Source organism: Thamnophis elegans, chromosome Z (genome assembly GCF_009769535.1).
Source record: "Thamnophis elegans isolate rThaEle1 chromosome Z, rThaEle1.pri, whole genome shotgun sequence".
NCBI lineage: Eukaryota > Metazoa > Chordata > Lepidosauria > Squamata > Colubridae > Thamnophis > Thamnophis elegans.
In genome coordinates, this window is record NC_045558.1 from 40289188 (window position 1) to 40307095 (window position 17908).

The 17908-nt window shown below is 37.4% G+C and overlaps 1 protein-coding gene across 4 annotated transcripts in view; it reads right to left on the reverse strand.

Moving 5' to 3' along the window:
* Positions 1 to 1687: 1687 nt before the first annotated feature.
* The window catches only part of IGF2BP3 (insulin like growth factor 2 mRNA binding protein 3), an 86065-nt gene continuing 69844 nt past the window's right edge, over positions 1688 to 17908 (reverse strand). For 2 of the 4 annotated variants that reach the window (XM_032237148.1, XM_032237149.1), the window contains 7 exons: positions 15495 to 15626; positions 14328 to 14363; positions 12953 to 13072; positions 8077 to 8151; positions 5928 to 6059; positions 2604 to 2717; positions 1688 to 1916 (listed from right to left, as the gene is read on the reverse strand). In XM_032237148.1, coding sequence (XP_032093039.1) covers positions 1812 to 1916; positions 2604 to 2717; positions 5928 to 6059; positions 8077 to 8151; positions 12953 to 13072; positions 14328 to 14363; positions 15495 to 15626 — 714 coding nt within the window. In that variant the 3' untranslated portion in view covers positions 1688 to 1811. Of the gene's footprint in view, positions 1917 to 2603; positions 2718 to 5927; positions 6060 to 8076; positions 8152 to 12952; positions 13106 to 13235; positions 13250 to 14327; positions 14364 to 15478; positions 15627 to 17908 lie in introns of all 4 variants that reach the window. The other 2 variants (XM_032237151.1, XM_032237150.1) reach the window with 2 other exon arrangements.

Consider the following 17908-nt stretch of genomic DNA (forward strand, 5'->3'; position numbering starts at 1 on the left):
CAGTGCAGCATAGCAGTCCCAATCTTCTCATGAACAGAAACATTACAAACAAAAGGGTCCGAGGTAATAGCATGGCTCGTGCACCCAGGGAGGCATGCACACACACAGCAGTCTTTATGCACCATTTGTTGCCACATTGTTAAACTGAGGTAGACTGAAGTTTGTGTAGAAACTTGAATGCATATTACCACAATCACAATTCAAATTACATTCTGAAATTAAAGAAAAAAATATAATTTTTCTGTGATCCCTGCTTTTTAGTTCGTTTTTAGTTTGTGGTTGTTGCAGAATGTGCATAAATGCTGCTGTATCTTGTTTGTAAGCCAAGCTTGAGGTTGTATGAATTTATTTTTATTTTTAAAAAAACCCTTCGAAGTGGCTTAGTGTGGCCTTTAATAGAGGATATGTAAACTTAGCCTTTCATTACCTTTAAATGGGATCATCAAACAATGTTGATCTCACCTCCCTCACCCAACACCCAATACAATAACTGAAAAGAGTACGAAGCAATTGCTGGAAAGCAGAGAACCCATGCCTCCAAACTGCTAACTGATCAAGCACATTACCAAACTCAAGATGAAGCTTGCTCTTTGATACAGAACATACAAATAGGCTGCAAATATTTTAGTATTAGTAGGCAGAGAGTGATGGTCAAAGGCACAAAGGGTTCATGCATTCAATCAAGTAATACAAGAAAAAAAATGTCCAGTTCTAACAGACTTCCTAGCATTTACCCAGAAGTCCCAGCCTCTTGCCATCACTTCCTTGTTCTGTTCCCAATAACGTACCATCAATTTTTTTCATCCCATCTTAACAGAAAAATAATGGCATTGCTGCAATGAGTATATTGGCATTTGTTTAGGTTAATCGGAACATTCATGGATTCCCTACCCACCCCCCAAAAAATGATTGTGTTGACACCCTCATATATAATCTGAAACTAATTTTTTTCCATCTCACTCCTGTCAGCCAACAGAAGTCACTCACAACATTTGTTCCATCTCAATAAATTTTGTAGCACTCCTACCTTGTTGGCTGATCAAATTTATCATTTTTTAAAAAAATAAAATGCTCAAAAACTATTAGCTTTATAAAGTATACAAAATACAAAAAAAGGGAAAGAAAAAAAAGGAAAAAAGGAATAATTTCTTATTTGAGGTATTAAATGCCTGAGGTAGTTTAGTAAAATGCATATTTGTCTTTTTATGCTTGGCCAACATCACTGAAACCTCTTAGTTTATACATGGCAGTATTGTGTATAAATGCAGCCAAAGGGGTTTTTTAAAAAAAGCCACTTAGTTAACGTTGGGAATAACACTTAACCTCTTTGTTAATGCCCTTGTCTAAACTCCAGTCCCATCCCCAAATCAAACCTTCTCCTTATCTTTGCTTCTTTTACAAGTGGAATAGAATAGCAATGCCTTTACTTTTTTATATCAATGAACTCGAAAGAGAAAGCTTCATTAAATCAATGTCTAATATTGCTGGGGAATAGTAAGAACCATGAAAGAAAACTAGCAAGTTTATGTTAAACTGTGAGAATAGAACAAAAGGGAAGTGAAAGGGTTCCTTAGTTTAAAGCTGGGTTTCAAAAATAAAGAGCGCCTAAAGAATACATTCTCAGAGACAGTATGCCAACTGCGCCTGGTCCTGAAACAAACTGGCTTGGTGAAACTTTTGTATATCATTCCAACAGGTGCCCATAACCTGTCCATTACAATTTAGTCTCTCTCTCTCTCCTCTGTCTTCTCTCTGTCTCTCTCTCTCTCTTTGGTTTGGCATCTGTCTCTGAAGGGTCTTTTACTAAACCTTTATTTTCGTCTCTGCTGAGGCTGTCCACTTGGTGCTGTTTTCTGTTGTTGTTGTTGTTGTCTTCTTACCTGAGCCAGTATTTCCTGAATTTTTCGTTGGGCAAGCTATGTGACAGAGAGGAATTGTCATTAGAAAATTTAATGCCTTTTTCCTCTAACTGCTATCCCATTTCTCAAATATGTTTGGAACTGTGTAAATTTTAAGTGCACAACCCATTGTACATCTGTGTTTACAATTCTTTAACCCATTTTTGGGACAAGTTAAAAACACCACATTGCCAAAGTGAGCTGTGCTAGACAAAATGGGAGAGTAAGAAAGATTTTTGTGATTTAAAATAACCCAAATAGTAAGCCATTGGCATTTACACACAAGTGACTACTTTAAAAAACTTAAAATAAAACCTCTTTTCTCAAAGGTACTTCAAAAGGAGATACAAAGATTAGTATATAGGTAATCCTCAATTTACGACCATTTATTTAACCAAAATTTGAAGTTATCATGGCTTTGGAAAAAGTGATGAGCCATCCTTATAACCATTGCATTATTGATCCCCAGTCATGTAATTGCAATTTGGGCACTTTAGAGTGCAGTCATATGGGGCCAGTGATGTAATGACTTGGATAATGACGGTATCACTTAGTGATCAAAATTCTGGTCCCAATTGCGGTTGTAAGTCAAGAACTACCTGTAACAGATAAATTCAGTGGGAAATGCTATGTGCCTTTGAGATTGCAATTATTAAACAATGAAAAAATCCAAGAATTCTATTTCAGACAGAAACTTCCACCAACCTGGCATGCATAGAAATGACCAGTAATTTTCACAACCACCTGATCATTTTCATCTGGTGTCTGATCACGAGGAACAACAACTTCTGCACTTGTTAAATTCTGAAGCTCATTTACCTATTTAAAAAAATAAATAAATTATTGTATTGGTTTTCAAATCTTGTAACTGAAACCTACATGTGGGTGTAGTCAAGAAAATATATGTAAAAATGTGTTAAGTAAAAAGGTTTGCAAGAAAGGTGAGTCAATATAAATTCTGGATAGCATTTTGTTGTTGTTAGTTGGGAAGTCGTGTCCGACCCATCATAGCCCAATGGACAAGGCCTTTCTGTCCTCTACCATCCTCTGGAGTCCGTTCTGGATAGCATACAATAAAGTAAAAGAACCATACAAACAAACCAGAATAATACCATCACTGAAATTCCATAAATGGTTCCCAGAAGAATGAAAAATCAAGTAAAAACAATTGTGTTGTTGTAACACTTCTATGAATTGTCAGAAGGGAACAAGCTTATTAAATCCCACTACAGTATAGGATGTTCACAAATAGAGATAGCAACAGAGAAGATCTGCCTAGTCCATGGGTGTTAAATTCACGGCATCATGTTGCTGTCACGTGACCATTCACAGTTTTTCCCATTCGAGGAGCTGGGTAGGTGTGGCCTGTGCATGATAGATCCGGCCCATGGGCCGCCAGTTTGACACCCCTGGCCTAGTCCATCTGAAGATCCCAAAAATGACTTTACACTCATTCTGGATGGGGCCACATTCCATATGAAGGAGGCCGTCTGTAACTTATGTGGTCTTTCTGGACTGTGCCTCCTTCAGTACGTGGAACTTTGGCTGGTATTCCTGTAGTAGCTCTTTTCAGAGCAGGAAGCTTTAGTCACAGCCATTCACTTCTTTATTATTTTGAAGTTGGGATTACTTCAAGCTACGGTACTTTATCAGCTGCTGCAGTAGGGGATTACAGGCAGCCCCTTGATTACAGCGGCAATTGAGACCAGAATTTTGGTCATTAATTCCAAAATTTTGGTCAATAATTATGCCAACCTGTTATAAGCTATGGGACGAAAGGAAAACAGAAAGGGAGATGGGGAAACCAAAAGCAATCTTCATACATCCAAAGACATCTCAAGGCCATGGACCTGGGAATGGAATCTAACACCTCCCCATCTATCAATCTGTTGCAGGGGCAGTAACCAAAGCATCTTGGAATGTGAATGGAAGATAAGGGAGGAGGGGGGGATGAAAAAGGGAAAGTTAACTAGGGAATCTTCCTACGCAAACTCAAGTTCTGGCTTTGCTTAATTTAATCACTTGGCTTTTAGTAAAAGTAATCTTTTTGCTATAAATGGAGTCGAGAATGTTTCTTTCCTAAAGGACCAAGCTGGGCCAGATCTGACAATTGTGGTCATGAAGCATGACATCACATGTCTCTGCTTGGCAACAGCAATCCTTACAGTCTTTGTTGCCATTGTGAAGTAAACACTCCTCACAACTTCCTCCCAGCTTCCAACAATCAAAGTCAGTGCAAAAGCCATCAGGAAGTTTCAAGTCCGAGATGGCTTGCAAGCAGGAAGGAAAGTGGCTCCTGCTAGGTGAGAAAGGAGGCAACGGAGTATGTGGATGTGGTTGGAAAGACATGATGAGAGTGCAGAAGAGCTTGTGCTAGCTGCTGCGGGGTGAGAGAGATTTTATGAGTGGCAGAGAAGGTGTGGCAGAGTGGCATCAGCATAGTGGAGCTTGGGATGGTGGCTGCTGGGTGAGAGAAAGCAAGGGAATGGCCAGGTAGGCATGGTGTAAGTGCAGCTGTAGCAGGTTTGCAATGACTGCTGCCCAGAGAGAGAGGGTGTTCAAGTGGCCAGGTAGAAGTGGAAATGCGACTTGGGATGGATGTGCAGATGAGAGGGGCTTATCCAAGCAATTTATGACCTTCTCTGCTAGCTTTCCTCTTGATTCTGTTTGCAGAATGCCAGCAGGAAAAATTGCAAATCACAATCACGTGACATGGGATAATGCATTTTTTCTTTTAAGTGGGAGACAATTGTCAAGTGCCCAGATCATAATCTACAGGGTTGCTGGGATACCTGGAACTTCAAGGACCAGTTGTAATCACTACTCACTCAGTGCTATTGTAATTTCTAACCATCACTGTACAATTGCAGCAGTTTGTAGATAGGCAGAATATTGCTACACCAGTATTATAGGAACTGCACTACCTACCAGTTTGCTTCTGGCTACAATTGAAGTTGATTACTATTATTTCTGAATGCCTATATTGCTTTTGTTCAGACTGCTTATGGGACCACCTACTATAGAGGCAATCAATACTTTCTATGCAATGCATTCATAGGTGTTTTCCTCGAGAGTTCAAAAGGAGAAGTGGATGTGTGGTGTAGACCAAGAAACATTTTCTGAATTTCTTTCTCATATCCCAGTAAAATATATTAACCTCTGAAATAATTATAGAGGTAGTTCTCAACTTACAACCACAACAGAGCCCAGAATTTATGTTGCTAAGTGAGAAATTTGTTAAGTGAGTTTTAACCCATTTTACAACTTTTCTTGCCAAATTTGGTAAGTGAATCACTGCCATTGTTAAATTAATAACACAGTTGTTAAGTGAATATGGCTTCCCCCATTGACTTTGTTTGTCAGAAGATTGCAAAAGGGGATCACATGATCCCAGGATGCTACAATGATCATAAATACAAATCAGTTGTCAAGCATCTGAATTTTGATATGATCATGGGAATGCTACAAATGTCTTAAGTGTGAAAGCGGCCATCACATTTTTCAGTGGCGTAATCTTCAACTGTCACTAAATGAATTGTTGTAAGTTGAGTACTACCTGTACTCCACACAATCCTACTTTTCCACAGAACCACAACAATCTGGCAGTTTAAGAGAACATTTGTACATTATAATTTATGGTGTGGATTCTTTTTAATCTTCATATAGGTTTCTGTATTATTATTTCTTTTTATATTATTATTCTTTTATTCATTAAACGTGAAACTCAGTCAACTGAACATTTAAAAATGTGTCACAAATACATTATTATTAATCATTATCAATATAATATTTATATTACTACTACGACTACGACCACTACTACTATTATGGTATTTTAATTGAAATTTTCATCCAGAATCTATAAAGTTGAACAGGAAATACATGGCAAGCTAGAAAATAATAAGTACACAAACACGCAAGCAGCCTTGCTAGCTAGCTTTGGAAGAGGAAGTCTGTTCCTTGGCCTCAAATCAAATTTTATTTTATAAAATAATCTGGCAAAATATTTTTTTTCATTCTAATACTTGCCGTTTTGCCACCTTTGCCAATAACTCTACCAGCAGCATGAGATGGCACTTTTATATGAGCTTCAAGTTTAACTTCTTCTTTAGGTCCAAAGAAATTTTCTTCCTTAAGTTTCCCATAGATTCTCCCTTGGGCCTTTTAAGTAAAAAAATTAAATAAAATTAAGTCAATATTACTAAATACTACCGTGTTTTCCCGAAAATAAGACATGCCCTGCTAATAAGCCCAATCGGGCTTTTCAGAGCATGTGCCATAATAAGCTCTCCCCTGAAAATAAGACCGCCCCCAACTATTTAAGCACATGCGCAACCGGTCCCTGCCGTTACCACTGTACTACCTACTGGTACAGCTTGAGGGGCAAAAAGAGGGCTTGCCGCAAAAACAGCAGCAGGCGAAGCAAAGTGCTTCCAGCCCCCGCCCTTCCCTCCCACTCAAAAAGAGCCCGCTGCAAAAGCAGCGGCAGGCCAGCAATGCGATCACGCCCTTCCGCCTGTTCCTTCTCACGCAAAAAAATACCGCCCACCCCAATGGTAAAGGCAGTTTGCCTGGTTCCCTTCCCCGCCATCCCTTTAGCAAGGGGTAGCAGGTGGGGAGGGGAGAAGCGAGGCGTGCATCTTACCTTTCCAGCTCCATCGAGTTCCTTGTCCTTTCGTCCATTGAATCACCTTGTAAAAAAAACCTCACGAGTTCAACTTGCAAGGTTTTTTTTACAAGGGGATTCAATGGGCGAAAGGGCGAAGAACACAACAGAGCTGAAAAGGTAAGATGCGCGCCTCATGCCCAATACCGCCCACCTCGCCCCAATGATAAAGGCAGCCTACCTGGTTCCCTTCCCCGCCGTCCCTTTAGCGAGGGGTGGCAGGTGGGGAGGGGAGAAGGGAGGCACGCATCCTAGCGCTACCAGAAACTGACAGCTCCGCTGCATTCCTCGCCCTTTCACCCATTGAATCCCTTTGTAAAAAAAACCTTGCGATTTGAACTCATGAGGTTTTTTTACAAGGGGATTCAATGGGCGAAGGGGCAAGGAACGTAACGGAGCTGGAAAGGTTAAGAGGTGTGCCTCGCTTCTCCCCCCTCCATCTGCCATCCCTCATTAAAGGGACGGCGGGGAAAGGAACCAGGAAGGCTGCCTTTAGCATTGGGGCGAGGTGGGTGGTGTAGGGCCACGAGGTGCACCACTTACCTTTCCAGCTCTGTCGCGTTCCTCGCCCTTTCGCCCATTAAATCCCCTTGTAAAAAAAAAAAAAAAACCTCACAAGTTGAACTCATGAGGTTTTTTTTTACAAGGGGATTCAATGGGCAAAAGGGCAAGGAATGCGATGGAGCTAGAAAGGTAAGAGGCACGCCTCGCTTCTCCCCTCCCACCCCTCATTAAAGTACAGTGGGGAAGGGAACAAGTGATGAATAGAATATGCCTCTCAAGATTTTTTAAAATCACCTTTTTGGAAGATATAATCTCCGATTTGAATGTTGCAACAAAAGAATGTCCAATAATAAATATTACTACAAGTTGGCTATAAGTGAAGAAATGGGAACATTTTGCTTCATGCATAACATATCCAACACTTTAATTAATTCCTAACCATGGTTTGCCTAAGGCAAGTGTTTGAAATATAGAAAACTCCTTCGTATCTTACTATTGTATTAAAGACTTTAGATCATCTTTATTTAATAGTCAAATTGTGCAATTTTGTCACTGGTGTCATCTTTGAACAGAATTAAGTACTCCAATTATCCTTAACATTTATACCTTTAAAAATCACAATGGAAATTTTAGTTTACTGTGCAGCACTTTTGAACTTATAAGCAGCTTAGTAGTGTCTGATTATCTAATTCAAACAGAATGTTGAAACTGTATTCAGAAATGTAGCAGTGCACAACTTTTTTGGGTATCCAAAATGCTATAGTTATAGGCACCCATTGTTCTCTATCCCAAATATAGGAAAACTTCTCAGCAGTTGAGAGCCATACTCATGGCCAGAAACTTTTCCTTTCCATGACCTAGAAATGAAATGAAATCACATTCTTGGTGATTTGTCACAAATGTTAGGTTGATAATTGAGAGGGTACTGAGGACTGTAAAAGAGGGTGACATATTATTTGCATATCTTTGCTCTACAAACAAAGAGCATTGGAAACTTTAAAATGTTACCTTGAATTGTGCCTCGGGTGGTCCAGTAATTATCACCATTCTCAGTTTGGCATCTGGTCCTTCAGGAGGTGCTATCTGGAACGTGATATATATATAAGAGATTATTAGACCCTTCTCTGTTCCCTGGGCTCTAATGAAAACATTCAATCAATGTTTATTATGGTCACTGATCAGCACTACAAATAAAAGTATTAACAACAATACTAAAAACAAAAAAAAATACAGACATTTGTATTGATTTGACAACTGTAGTTGTATGTAAGGGAGATCAGTAGTTCCCGAATATTTTATTATGTGAAGTGTTATAAATTGAATCCACGAGTCCTTATAGGAGATGCAATATGGCAGGACATGAGGTATAGTTTCAATGGCCCTTTGTCCATGGGGGCACAATCTCAGCTAATATGGTACTTTTTTTAGGCATTCAAAACTGTTGTGGAAAGTGCATTGTATCCTGCTAAAGTTTTATTATCTTGTTGCTTTAAAGGGGAATGAAATCACTTTTTAAAAAACACACTTATTTTAATTCTAAAAATATTGGTTAAAAAGCTTTTCATGAGGGTGGGCATCCAGGTAAGATTCAATGGCAGACTAGATGTTTCCAAAAAGCAGAGAGGTGGTTGTGGCAGCAAGCAGTAGCCAGCAGTGATTTATGGCTGGTAGTCTTTCCAGATAAAGAAAAAATATCCACCTGAACTGCTGCTTCTCATGAGGAAATGGAAGGTTTCCTTGAGAGTAGAGTGGCAGAAGTTCAAGGAAGAAACAGTGTTCTTCCCTATACACAAGCCACAGCCTTTTAGGGGATAGCAAACTATGAAACCTTCAGTTTTGAATACAATCAATTGAAGCCTTTGAATACAGTCAGACGAAGACTCTCAGAACTTTTTGAATTATAGAAAACAAAAATGAAATAATACTTTGAAAAGACTTTAAAACAACAGCAAAGAAGAACAAGATTTTGACTAAGAAAGTTATAAAACAGGACTGCACAAATTTGAAAGATTGATATTTTGGAAAAAGTACTTTTGGTGCTACTTGGAATTAAACAAACAAACAAACCTTCATGGGAATGTTGATTCTTCAACATCAAAGGAAAAAGACAATAGGCAGAATTTATAAAACAAGGCAATATGTATAACCTGAGATCAACTATGTCATTAAATCTATGGAAAGACAGATTGGATTAAAGTCTTATGGGTATAGAAAAGGTGAAAGCAGGAAAAAAGCAGACATTTTGTTTTATCTATATACTCTTATTTACTTTTACATTATAAATATAGTATTTATAGTATAATTAAAATAATAGCAACCATCAGAAAAGCTGCAAGACTTGATGAGGCATTTGTAGAAAAGGAATTACTGCAGAAATATTAGAAAAGATGTTTGAAGAGATAAGGAAATAGATATCTGAATCTGTAACAAGTATTAAAATGAACTGGCTTTTGAAGATAGAACAGAAATGTTTATAAAGATGAAAAAAGGCTGAAAATAGAAGTTATAAAAATATGAAAGAATTTATAGGATATATTAAGTTGATGAGAAAGTAGACATTTTAGTAAGTAAAATAGAAATCCTAAACAGGTTTGGGGGGAATATTGCTTCAGACTTAAGAGCAGTTCCAGAAGATCCTGGAAAATACACCAGAGAAAACATTGTTTGATCTTTGATCCCAGCTTTTTGGGATGGGATGAAGATGATATAAGGAGGCAGAAATGACAAGTATATAAAATCAATATGTGATTTTCAAAATTAAGAAATGTACCAAGGAGTATTATTGTGTACTTTGTCAGAAAGAAGACTAGTAATAGCAGCAGCATTTTACTATCAAACTCAAGATTAATAATGCACATGTGATTGTGCTTAAAGAAATCCTGATCAGAAAAATGAACAAACAAAAATATTATTTTTATACTAACAAGCTCAAATGGAAAAAGATACCATTTTGATAGGCTTGGAAGAAGTGCTCTCCACTTTTATCATGCCTATTATGACTTGCAAAAAATCCAAAAAAATAGGTTAAAATAGATATTGCGATACAAAGAATTTTAAAAACGAATATTCAGTTGAAGTCAGAACTCCTCTTGCTGAGACTAACAAATAGTTAGAAGAGTTGTGGAAGATTGCTTTTTTAATATGATCTGCTACAAGATTATATTCACAAAAATTGAAAGATTCTGAAATAACAGAAGAATGGCTGGTGAGGATGACAGAATTAGTAGAAATGTCAAAACTGACTTGTTTGATTAGAGCAAGTGTCAGCAACCTTAAACACCCAAAGGACCATTCGGATCCATTTTCCCCAGAAAAGAAAACCCCAGGAGCCACAAAACCTGGGTGGGCATGGCCAACTTGACATCACTCACTTCCATCCCATCACTTGATACCTGCCCCCCCAGCCATGCCTACCCAGCTGGTCATTAGGACAGAGAACCGGATGTGAAATTATTTACCCCGCCCGGCCCCGCCTTTCTATCTATCTCTATCTGTCTCTTTCTCTCTCTTTTCCACTATTTGAGCCCCTCTGAAGAAATTAAGATTTCAAGTACAGCTAAAGTTTAGCTCTCAGATAGTTCAAAGACATTTATCTGTTATATCAAAGGAAAGAAAAGTGTGATAGAAGAACAAATGGGCATGGGGAAGAGAAATCAGGACATGGAATGCTTGATGGGTACAGAGATAAGACTAGCTCCTGGGGCATTTTCTGCAGGTTCCCCTTCAACCCTGGCAGTGCCCTGGGATACCTTGCTGAATTAAGAGGACAACAGAGAAATACATTTATCTGAAATTTATATCATAGGACACATAAGAAACTGCATCAGGGAGAATCCATACTTCCATTATGACCTATTGTTAGTTTCAATGTGAGGAATTTCAATCACTCTTTCACAACTTGATTTCTCCCTGGTGGCACTGGATTTCTTTAACAGCACAACTCAGGAATGATGGGAATGTAGCGCAGTAGCCGCTGGAGGATCATCACATCATCCTTTCTTCCTTCCCTCCTCCTGATTTCAACTTCCTTCCTTCTCCCCTCTTCTGATTTCACCTTCCTTCCTTCCTCAAAAATAACAGCAGGTGTTGTTTATGGCTGACGGGCCTTTATTTTCACCATTTATGGGGAAAATTGGATTTTTATTGGGTCTTGTCCCTGCCGTATGCTAAAAGGAAAGCCAGCCAGCTTCTCCTCAAAGAAGCCCCCTACCCTTCCTCCTGCTCTGTTCCCCCTACACCTCACTCAATTCCACTTCAGGACAGAGGAGCACGTGCTGGAAACACTGTTGGGCTGATGTTGGAGTGCGCCTTTTCACCCTCTGGTGCTCAGCCCGCAACTCTCTGTGCTCCTCCAAGCCTGGCATGTTGAGCAGCTCTGATGCCTCTGCTCCCCCCCCTCCCCCATGGCCCCAGCAATCGCTGCTAAGCTTCAAAGACAACAGCTCATGTCTGGAGGTGCCAGTGTCCTGCTGTGACCAATAGGGGCACTTCTGCCAGGCCATTCCCCTCCCTCTCAGGCTTTTGTGCTAGGTGCTGGGCCAGGGGGATGGGAGTGTTTCCCCATGCTGCCCCCTTCTTTTTCTTGGCCCCGATGAGGGGGGAGGAAGGCCAAGCTTGGGGGATGATCCCTACCCCGCAAATCTGCCCCTGCCATTCTCTACTAACTCTCTTTGCTGTCAGCAAAGCAAATGTACCACGACGAAGGCGGAATCCTATTGCTGTGCAAAGGCAAATACAGGGGTTCTTCACTCCTGCACCAAGGCTCCAGCCATGGACACTGCCGTGACAAGGCAACAGATTTTTCATCCCTCTGCAGCAACAGGTAGCTGCAGCAGAGGGATGAAAGTGCCATGTGCGGCTCCAGAACTGTAGGTTGCCAACAACCGGATTAGAGAAAGGTCAATAAATACATTTATTAATGATTGGAAATGCCTTACAAACTGTTTTGCTGGACAAAGAAAAAAAAAGATTTATAAGTTTGGTTAGAAAGGACTGACTATGGGATAAAAGGAAATTATGTTGTACTGTTAAGAGAGGGGGGATAAAATATAAATCTACTTACAACTGTTGTTAAGAAGACCAGAAGCTATTTCTTTTCTTTCTTTTTTATATTTCTTTGTATTTTTTCACATACTTCCTCTTTACTTTTGTCTTTCAAAATCTGCATTGTTTTTATTCATAAAATTTCTTTAATAAAAATTATTTTTAAAATCTGTTTACGGATTTTTACAGTACAGCTGTTAGTAAGTCTTTCTAAGGTACTTCTTTCATTTGAATCAAACATATTTTTATTTATATATACATCCTGCTATCAGACATCTACCATTTTGGTAACTAAAAATTACTGGAATTATTTGATTAGCTGATTGTGCAGAAAAATAGTAATATTAGAGTACCTTCTATCTCCTGAAAACTTTCTGCTATGTTGTTGGTGTACTAGCTCTTCTTTATTCAGCGGACATGCCTGAACTTGAACTCTGTGAAATGAACTGAAGTCTAGGCAAGTGGACCTCTCAAATTGTAAACCATTTGCTTCTCTTGTTTTGAATTAAACATTAAAAGTTGTGTGGGAACAATTAAGCTGCACTTCAAAAACATGGCCTAAAGGTTTCATGCTAAGAACAATTATCTAAAAGTCTCGACCACCAAGAGGATTTGGTGTTTTTTTTTTTACAACTTCTATTTCACCTCTCAAATAACTTTTAAAAATATTCTTGGTAATTATCTTGTCTCTGTATGAGCCAGGAATACCCATTCTAGAAACAGGAAGTACCAGTTATTGCTTGATATGCAAGGCATGGAGTCTAAGGTAGCCACAGAACAGGGCCTGTAAAAACTTGCTCTGAAGAGCCAAGAAGACTGTGGTATAAATAACTTATGTTACCTTAATAGAAGCACCTGCAAAACGAGAAAGTTGCTTGATGTGCTGCCCTTGCTTGCCAATAATGGCCCCCACTGCTAAGGCTGGTATGAACAGATGAACTGTCTCAGATTCTGGTTGTTGCTGGAATGCAAAAGCAAAGAAAACACAGGCGGGCTATGAACAACTGCAAGGCTAAATTACTGTTAAGCCAAGATTATACCTATAAATATGAGGTTTAAAAATGTAATTAAACATACAATTTAAATAAAAGACATAACGGAGAAAGATAATTACATAGATAAACATACAAATCATTAACTTCAAAAAAGCAGTGGTTTAAAATGAAGGGTAAGCAGTAAATTCAGAATATATGCAGTAAAAATATTTAAAATAGCTGCAGCCTTTTCAATAGAAAATTTTATCAGTTTTTGCTAATGTCTTTCACATGTTTCATGTTTTTTAAATACAATTTTTATAAAGGACAGAACAGTTGTAATTGATTAATATATTTATATGGCTGTCCATCTCACAAGATGTCACTCTGGGCAGAAACAGTTTTTTTTAAAAGGCATAAATATAGTAAATATGCTAAACACAATAATATTAAAACACATAAATACATACATACTCACACACACATAATTCGATCAGCAGCAGAGCCACATTAAACTCTCTATTAATTCTATGTGATTTATAAGAACACTTTTTAAAGGAATTAAAAGCCACTAAGAATTTCAATGATACAGATTGCAAATTCCATATTGAATTTTAACATTTTCAAGAGATCTTGCTGCATGTAATATTATTGTTTACATAATGCTAGCACATTCCTTTTTAAAAAGCCCATATACCCCATTTTTCAAATATTATTAATGGATATAAGAAAACCTAAAGAACATCTTAATTTGGTTTATTTAAAACCAACTGTAATTCTTTTTGCAAGGAAATATATTCAGGTGTAAGGGTTTTACTTTATAATCAAGTCTAGTTTTATTTTTATTATAAAATTTAATTAAGCCATTTTTGTATACTTAAATGCTTGTTTTATCATTTTACAAGTTTTTCAAATGGATGAACTTGTTCATCTATATTAAAATAAACAGCTGCAAATTTTCTACCACTATTAAGATTAAATACATCACACTTAATTATTATCTTTTTAATACGTATGTTGCATTTCTTTATGTCAAAGAGGAACAAATAGTCAACCTTTGCAATCAACAAAACTGTTTTAGAAAAACTATAGAAAGACTAACAATAGAATTAACTATCCTTAAAAATACTTCACTGAAACACAATTTATATAAACAAATGAAAATGAAAAGAAAGTGTCACATATACACTTTTTGTCTCTAACAAATACTTCAATGATTTAATCTTTACATTAGATCAGTACCTGGCCTCTGTAACCGTAGGAGAGAAAATGGCAGAACTAGGAGAAGGAATAAAAAGTTTTGAGTTATTATGTAACTACAAAGTCCAACTTCCCTTGATAGTGATTAACCATTATCTAACATTAACCACTACTGTTGGTTGAGAAGATTCCTATGTATTGGTTTAAGCAATAAATCACATGTGGGCTTGGTTTTTGTGCATGACATTTAGGGCAGCCAGAGATCAAGTAAGCTGCCAATAGTCATTTTAAGTAATGGCTGTCCTGACTAGAAAATTCTGGAAACTAAAGTTTATGAATCTTGAATCAGATTCGGGAAGACTATAGATGACCACATGAACTAGATAACTCATCTTTTTCAGCATAAGACACTTCTTGTATTTTCTTTAACACAAATCATGTTTATTGAAAATCCCAAACAAAAATACCTTCTACAATAGGGGTGTCAAACTCGATTTCATTGGGGGCTCCCATCAGGGTTAGGTTTGAGCTGGAGGAGAGGGGGTGTGGCTAGGATGGGCATGGCCAACTTTATGTCACTCGTGTCGGGGGTGCCTGTGGCAACAGGCTCCTGAGCTCCATTTTTGGCTGTGACTGCCTCCTGCAACTGAAAATGGAGTTCAGGAGGGCTACATGATGACCTCCTAAGCTCCATTTTGGCTGGCAGAGCACTGTGTGTCAGTCCTTTGCTGTTTCCAAGGCGGTCCCATGGGCCAGATCCAGCCCACGGGCCTTGAGTTTGACAACTCCTATTCTACAAGATACACTGAACCATAACATTCTTGCCATAATGACATGTCACCCCTTAGACTACTTTCCAGGAACTCTTTGCTGGATTTCACACACACAAACACATACATACACATCACAATTAAAGGAAAGGGCCTTCAACATACTGTTTTAAATAAACAACTTCAATGTGCAATATATTTTCTCCATTTCTGGTTCTCTGAAACATAGCTGGTTATACTTTCTTTTGAGATATATACTCTTTTCTAAATATTCTGTGAATTGTCATTTTCTTCACATGTTGTGCTATTCTAATTCAAGATTTTAATATTATTGAAAAGTTATTTCCATTAAATTGAAAAACCAACATATCTATGATGCAATATATAAATGGGAACAGTTACAACCAACTGTCCAAAATGTACAAAGAGATAGAATTACCCCAAATGGAGGATATGAAGAGGACGCAGTGGCTGGAGCAACACCCACTGTGGGAGGTGGTATCCCAGAAGAAGAAGGTGGGAATAAACCCAAGGCATTCAGATTTAGCCCTGGGATTAAATGTGCTTGAAGCTGAAATAATATGGAAGATCATTAGTTCAGCAACATAATTAAAAATAATTATCTGAAATAAAGGATTCTTTCTTGCTTGCCAGTCAAAATGTAATTTAAATGAAGTAAAATTTCATGTAGCTAATTAATTTAAAAATTAATATAATATTTTATCAACTTATATAACAATATAAACACTATTCTGTCAGAAGCAACTGTTGATTGATTGTATGAAATAATGTAACATATTAATAGCAATAGGACTTGAACTTATATACTGCTTTATCGTGCTTTACAACTCTCTCTAAGCGATTTACAGTCAGCATATTGCCCCCAATAATTTGGGTCCTCATTTTACCCACCTTGGTAGGATGGAAGGCTAGATCTGGATGTTCTACAAGTTTAGCCTTCACAGATAATTAAATAGACAAAGAAAGATTATTACAACATTCACTAAGGAGAAATAAGAACTGTCCTCTTAAAAGCGTTGAAATTATCATGAAATCACCTTTGGCTGAAATTTTCTGCTTATTATGTCTTTCAATATAATGGCTTACAGCACTTTTCAATCACAATGACCCAGAGAGAATGAATGCACTTGCAATTGGAGTGGCTAACAAACTACTCTGGACCATCAGTAAAGCATTATAATCAATGTATTTTTTTTAAAAAAAATATTTTTTTATTATTTTTACATTTAAAACAATGCAGTACCGCAGAGTCGAAGTGACCATATATTCACATTATACACAATTAGTCACAGCCATTAACTATTAGCCTACTTAGTGCATTATCTATCCTTCTGTCCAATCACAATATATACAGTTTGTTCCAGTCTTGTCACCTTGTTTTATACCAATCATAAAATCTGTTCCAGACTTCAAAATATTCTGAGTCCCCTTTATTTTTAAGTTCAAGAGTGAACCTATGTGCTTCCACACCGGCCAACATTTTTCTGATTATATCTAGCTCTAATGGTGTATTTTCTTTTTTCCAATACTGCACAAAAGTTATGCGCACCAGTTAGTACATGTATAATTAGATAGAGTACATTTTTCTTAAACCACTTTGGTATTATGCCTAGGAGAAAAATTTCGGATTTAAACAAAATTTGGTCTCCCACCATTTGTTCCAACCATGATTGAATCATTTTCCAATATCTTTTGGCCTTACTGCACATCCACCACATATGATAAAAAGTGCCGGGTGTTTTTTTTTACACTTCCAACAATTTGGGGCCAGATTTTTAAACATTTTGGAGAGCCATGCTGGGGGGGGGGGGGGAGATGCCATCTATAGAATATCTTATAAAGATTTTCTTTACATGCCGTAGCCAATGTTAGTTTCTAATTAAGTATCCAAAGTTTTTCCCACTTAGCCAATTCCACATTATAACCAAAATTTTTCACCCAGGTGACCATAGTTTCTTTGACATGTTCTCCTAGTTTATATTCCAATAAAAATCTATACAGCACTTTGATCAACTTGTTTTCTGTCTCTATCAAAAGTTTATCTAATACTGTGTAATCTTTAGCAATACCTTCCTTCTTTCTGTCGTGTGCAAACCTTGATTGTATCTGTAAATAAGACCACCATTCTACTTGTACCCCTTGTGATGCCAATTCTAATCTAGTTTTAATCTCCCCCTGTCTGTTCAATAACTCTTTATATGTAACAATATTTTCCATATTAATTAAATTTGGGTGTATATATGCTTCCATTGTAGATCGATGAATGGGTGTTTCAGTACAGTGGTCATGTTTAATTTTGTTCCATATTAATAACAGGGACTATCTAATATAGTGTGTATTGAAATATTTATGTGCATACCACAGGAAAACATGTCATCCTGCTTGGAGGTCATGACCTTCCAATTTGAGTAATCTTTTATTTCTCAACATTATCCATTCTTTTAACCATGTTAGGGTGGCTGCAATATAATAAAGTTCCCAATCTGGTACACCAAATCCTCCTTTTTCCTTAGTATCTTGCATGGTTTTGAGTTTTATTCTTGGTTTTCTTCCCTGCCAAATAATTTTTGAAACCAATAGATTCAAATCCTTAAAAAAATCTTTTTCTAATTTAATTGGAATATTCTGAAATAGGAAATAAATTTTGGTTGTACATTCATTTTTATGACTGCGATCCTACCCATCAGGGACAACTGTAGGTTTTTCCATCTTTCTAGGTCGTTCTTAGTTTTGTTGATCAGATTAGTATAGTTGTCTTGTTTGATGGATGCACACCTCGCAAATAAGTGTATAGCTAGATATTTCACTTTTTAACTATTTGGATTTCTTCAT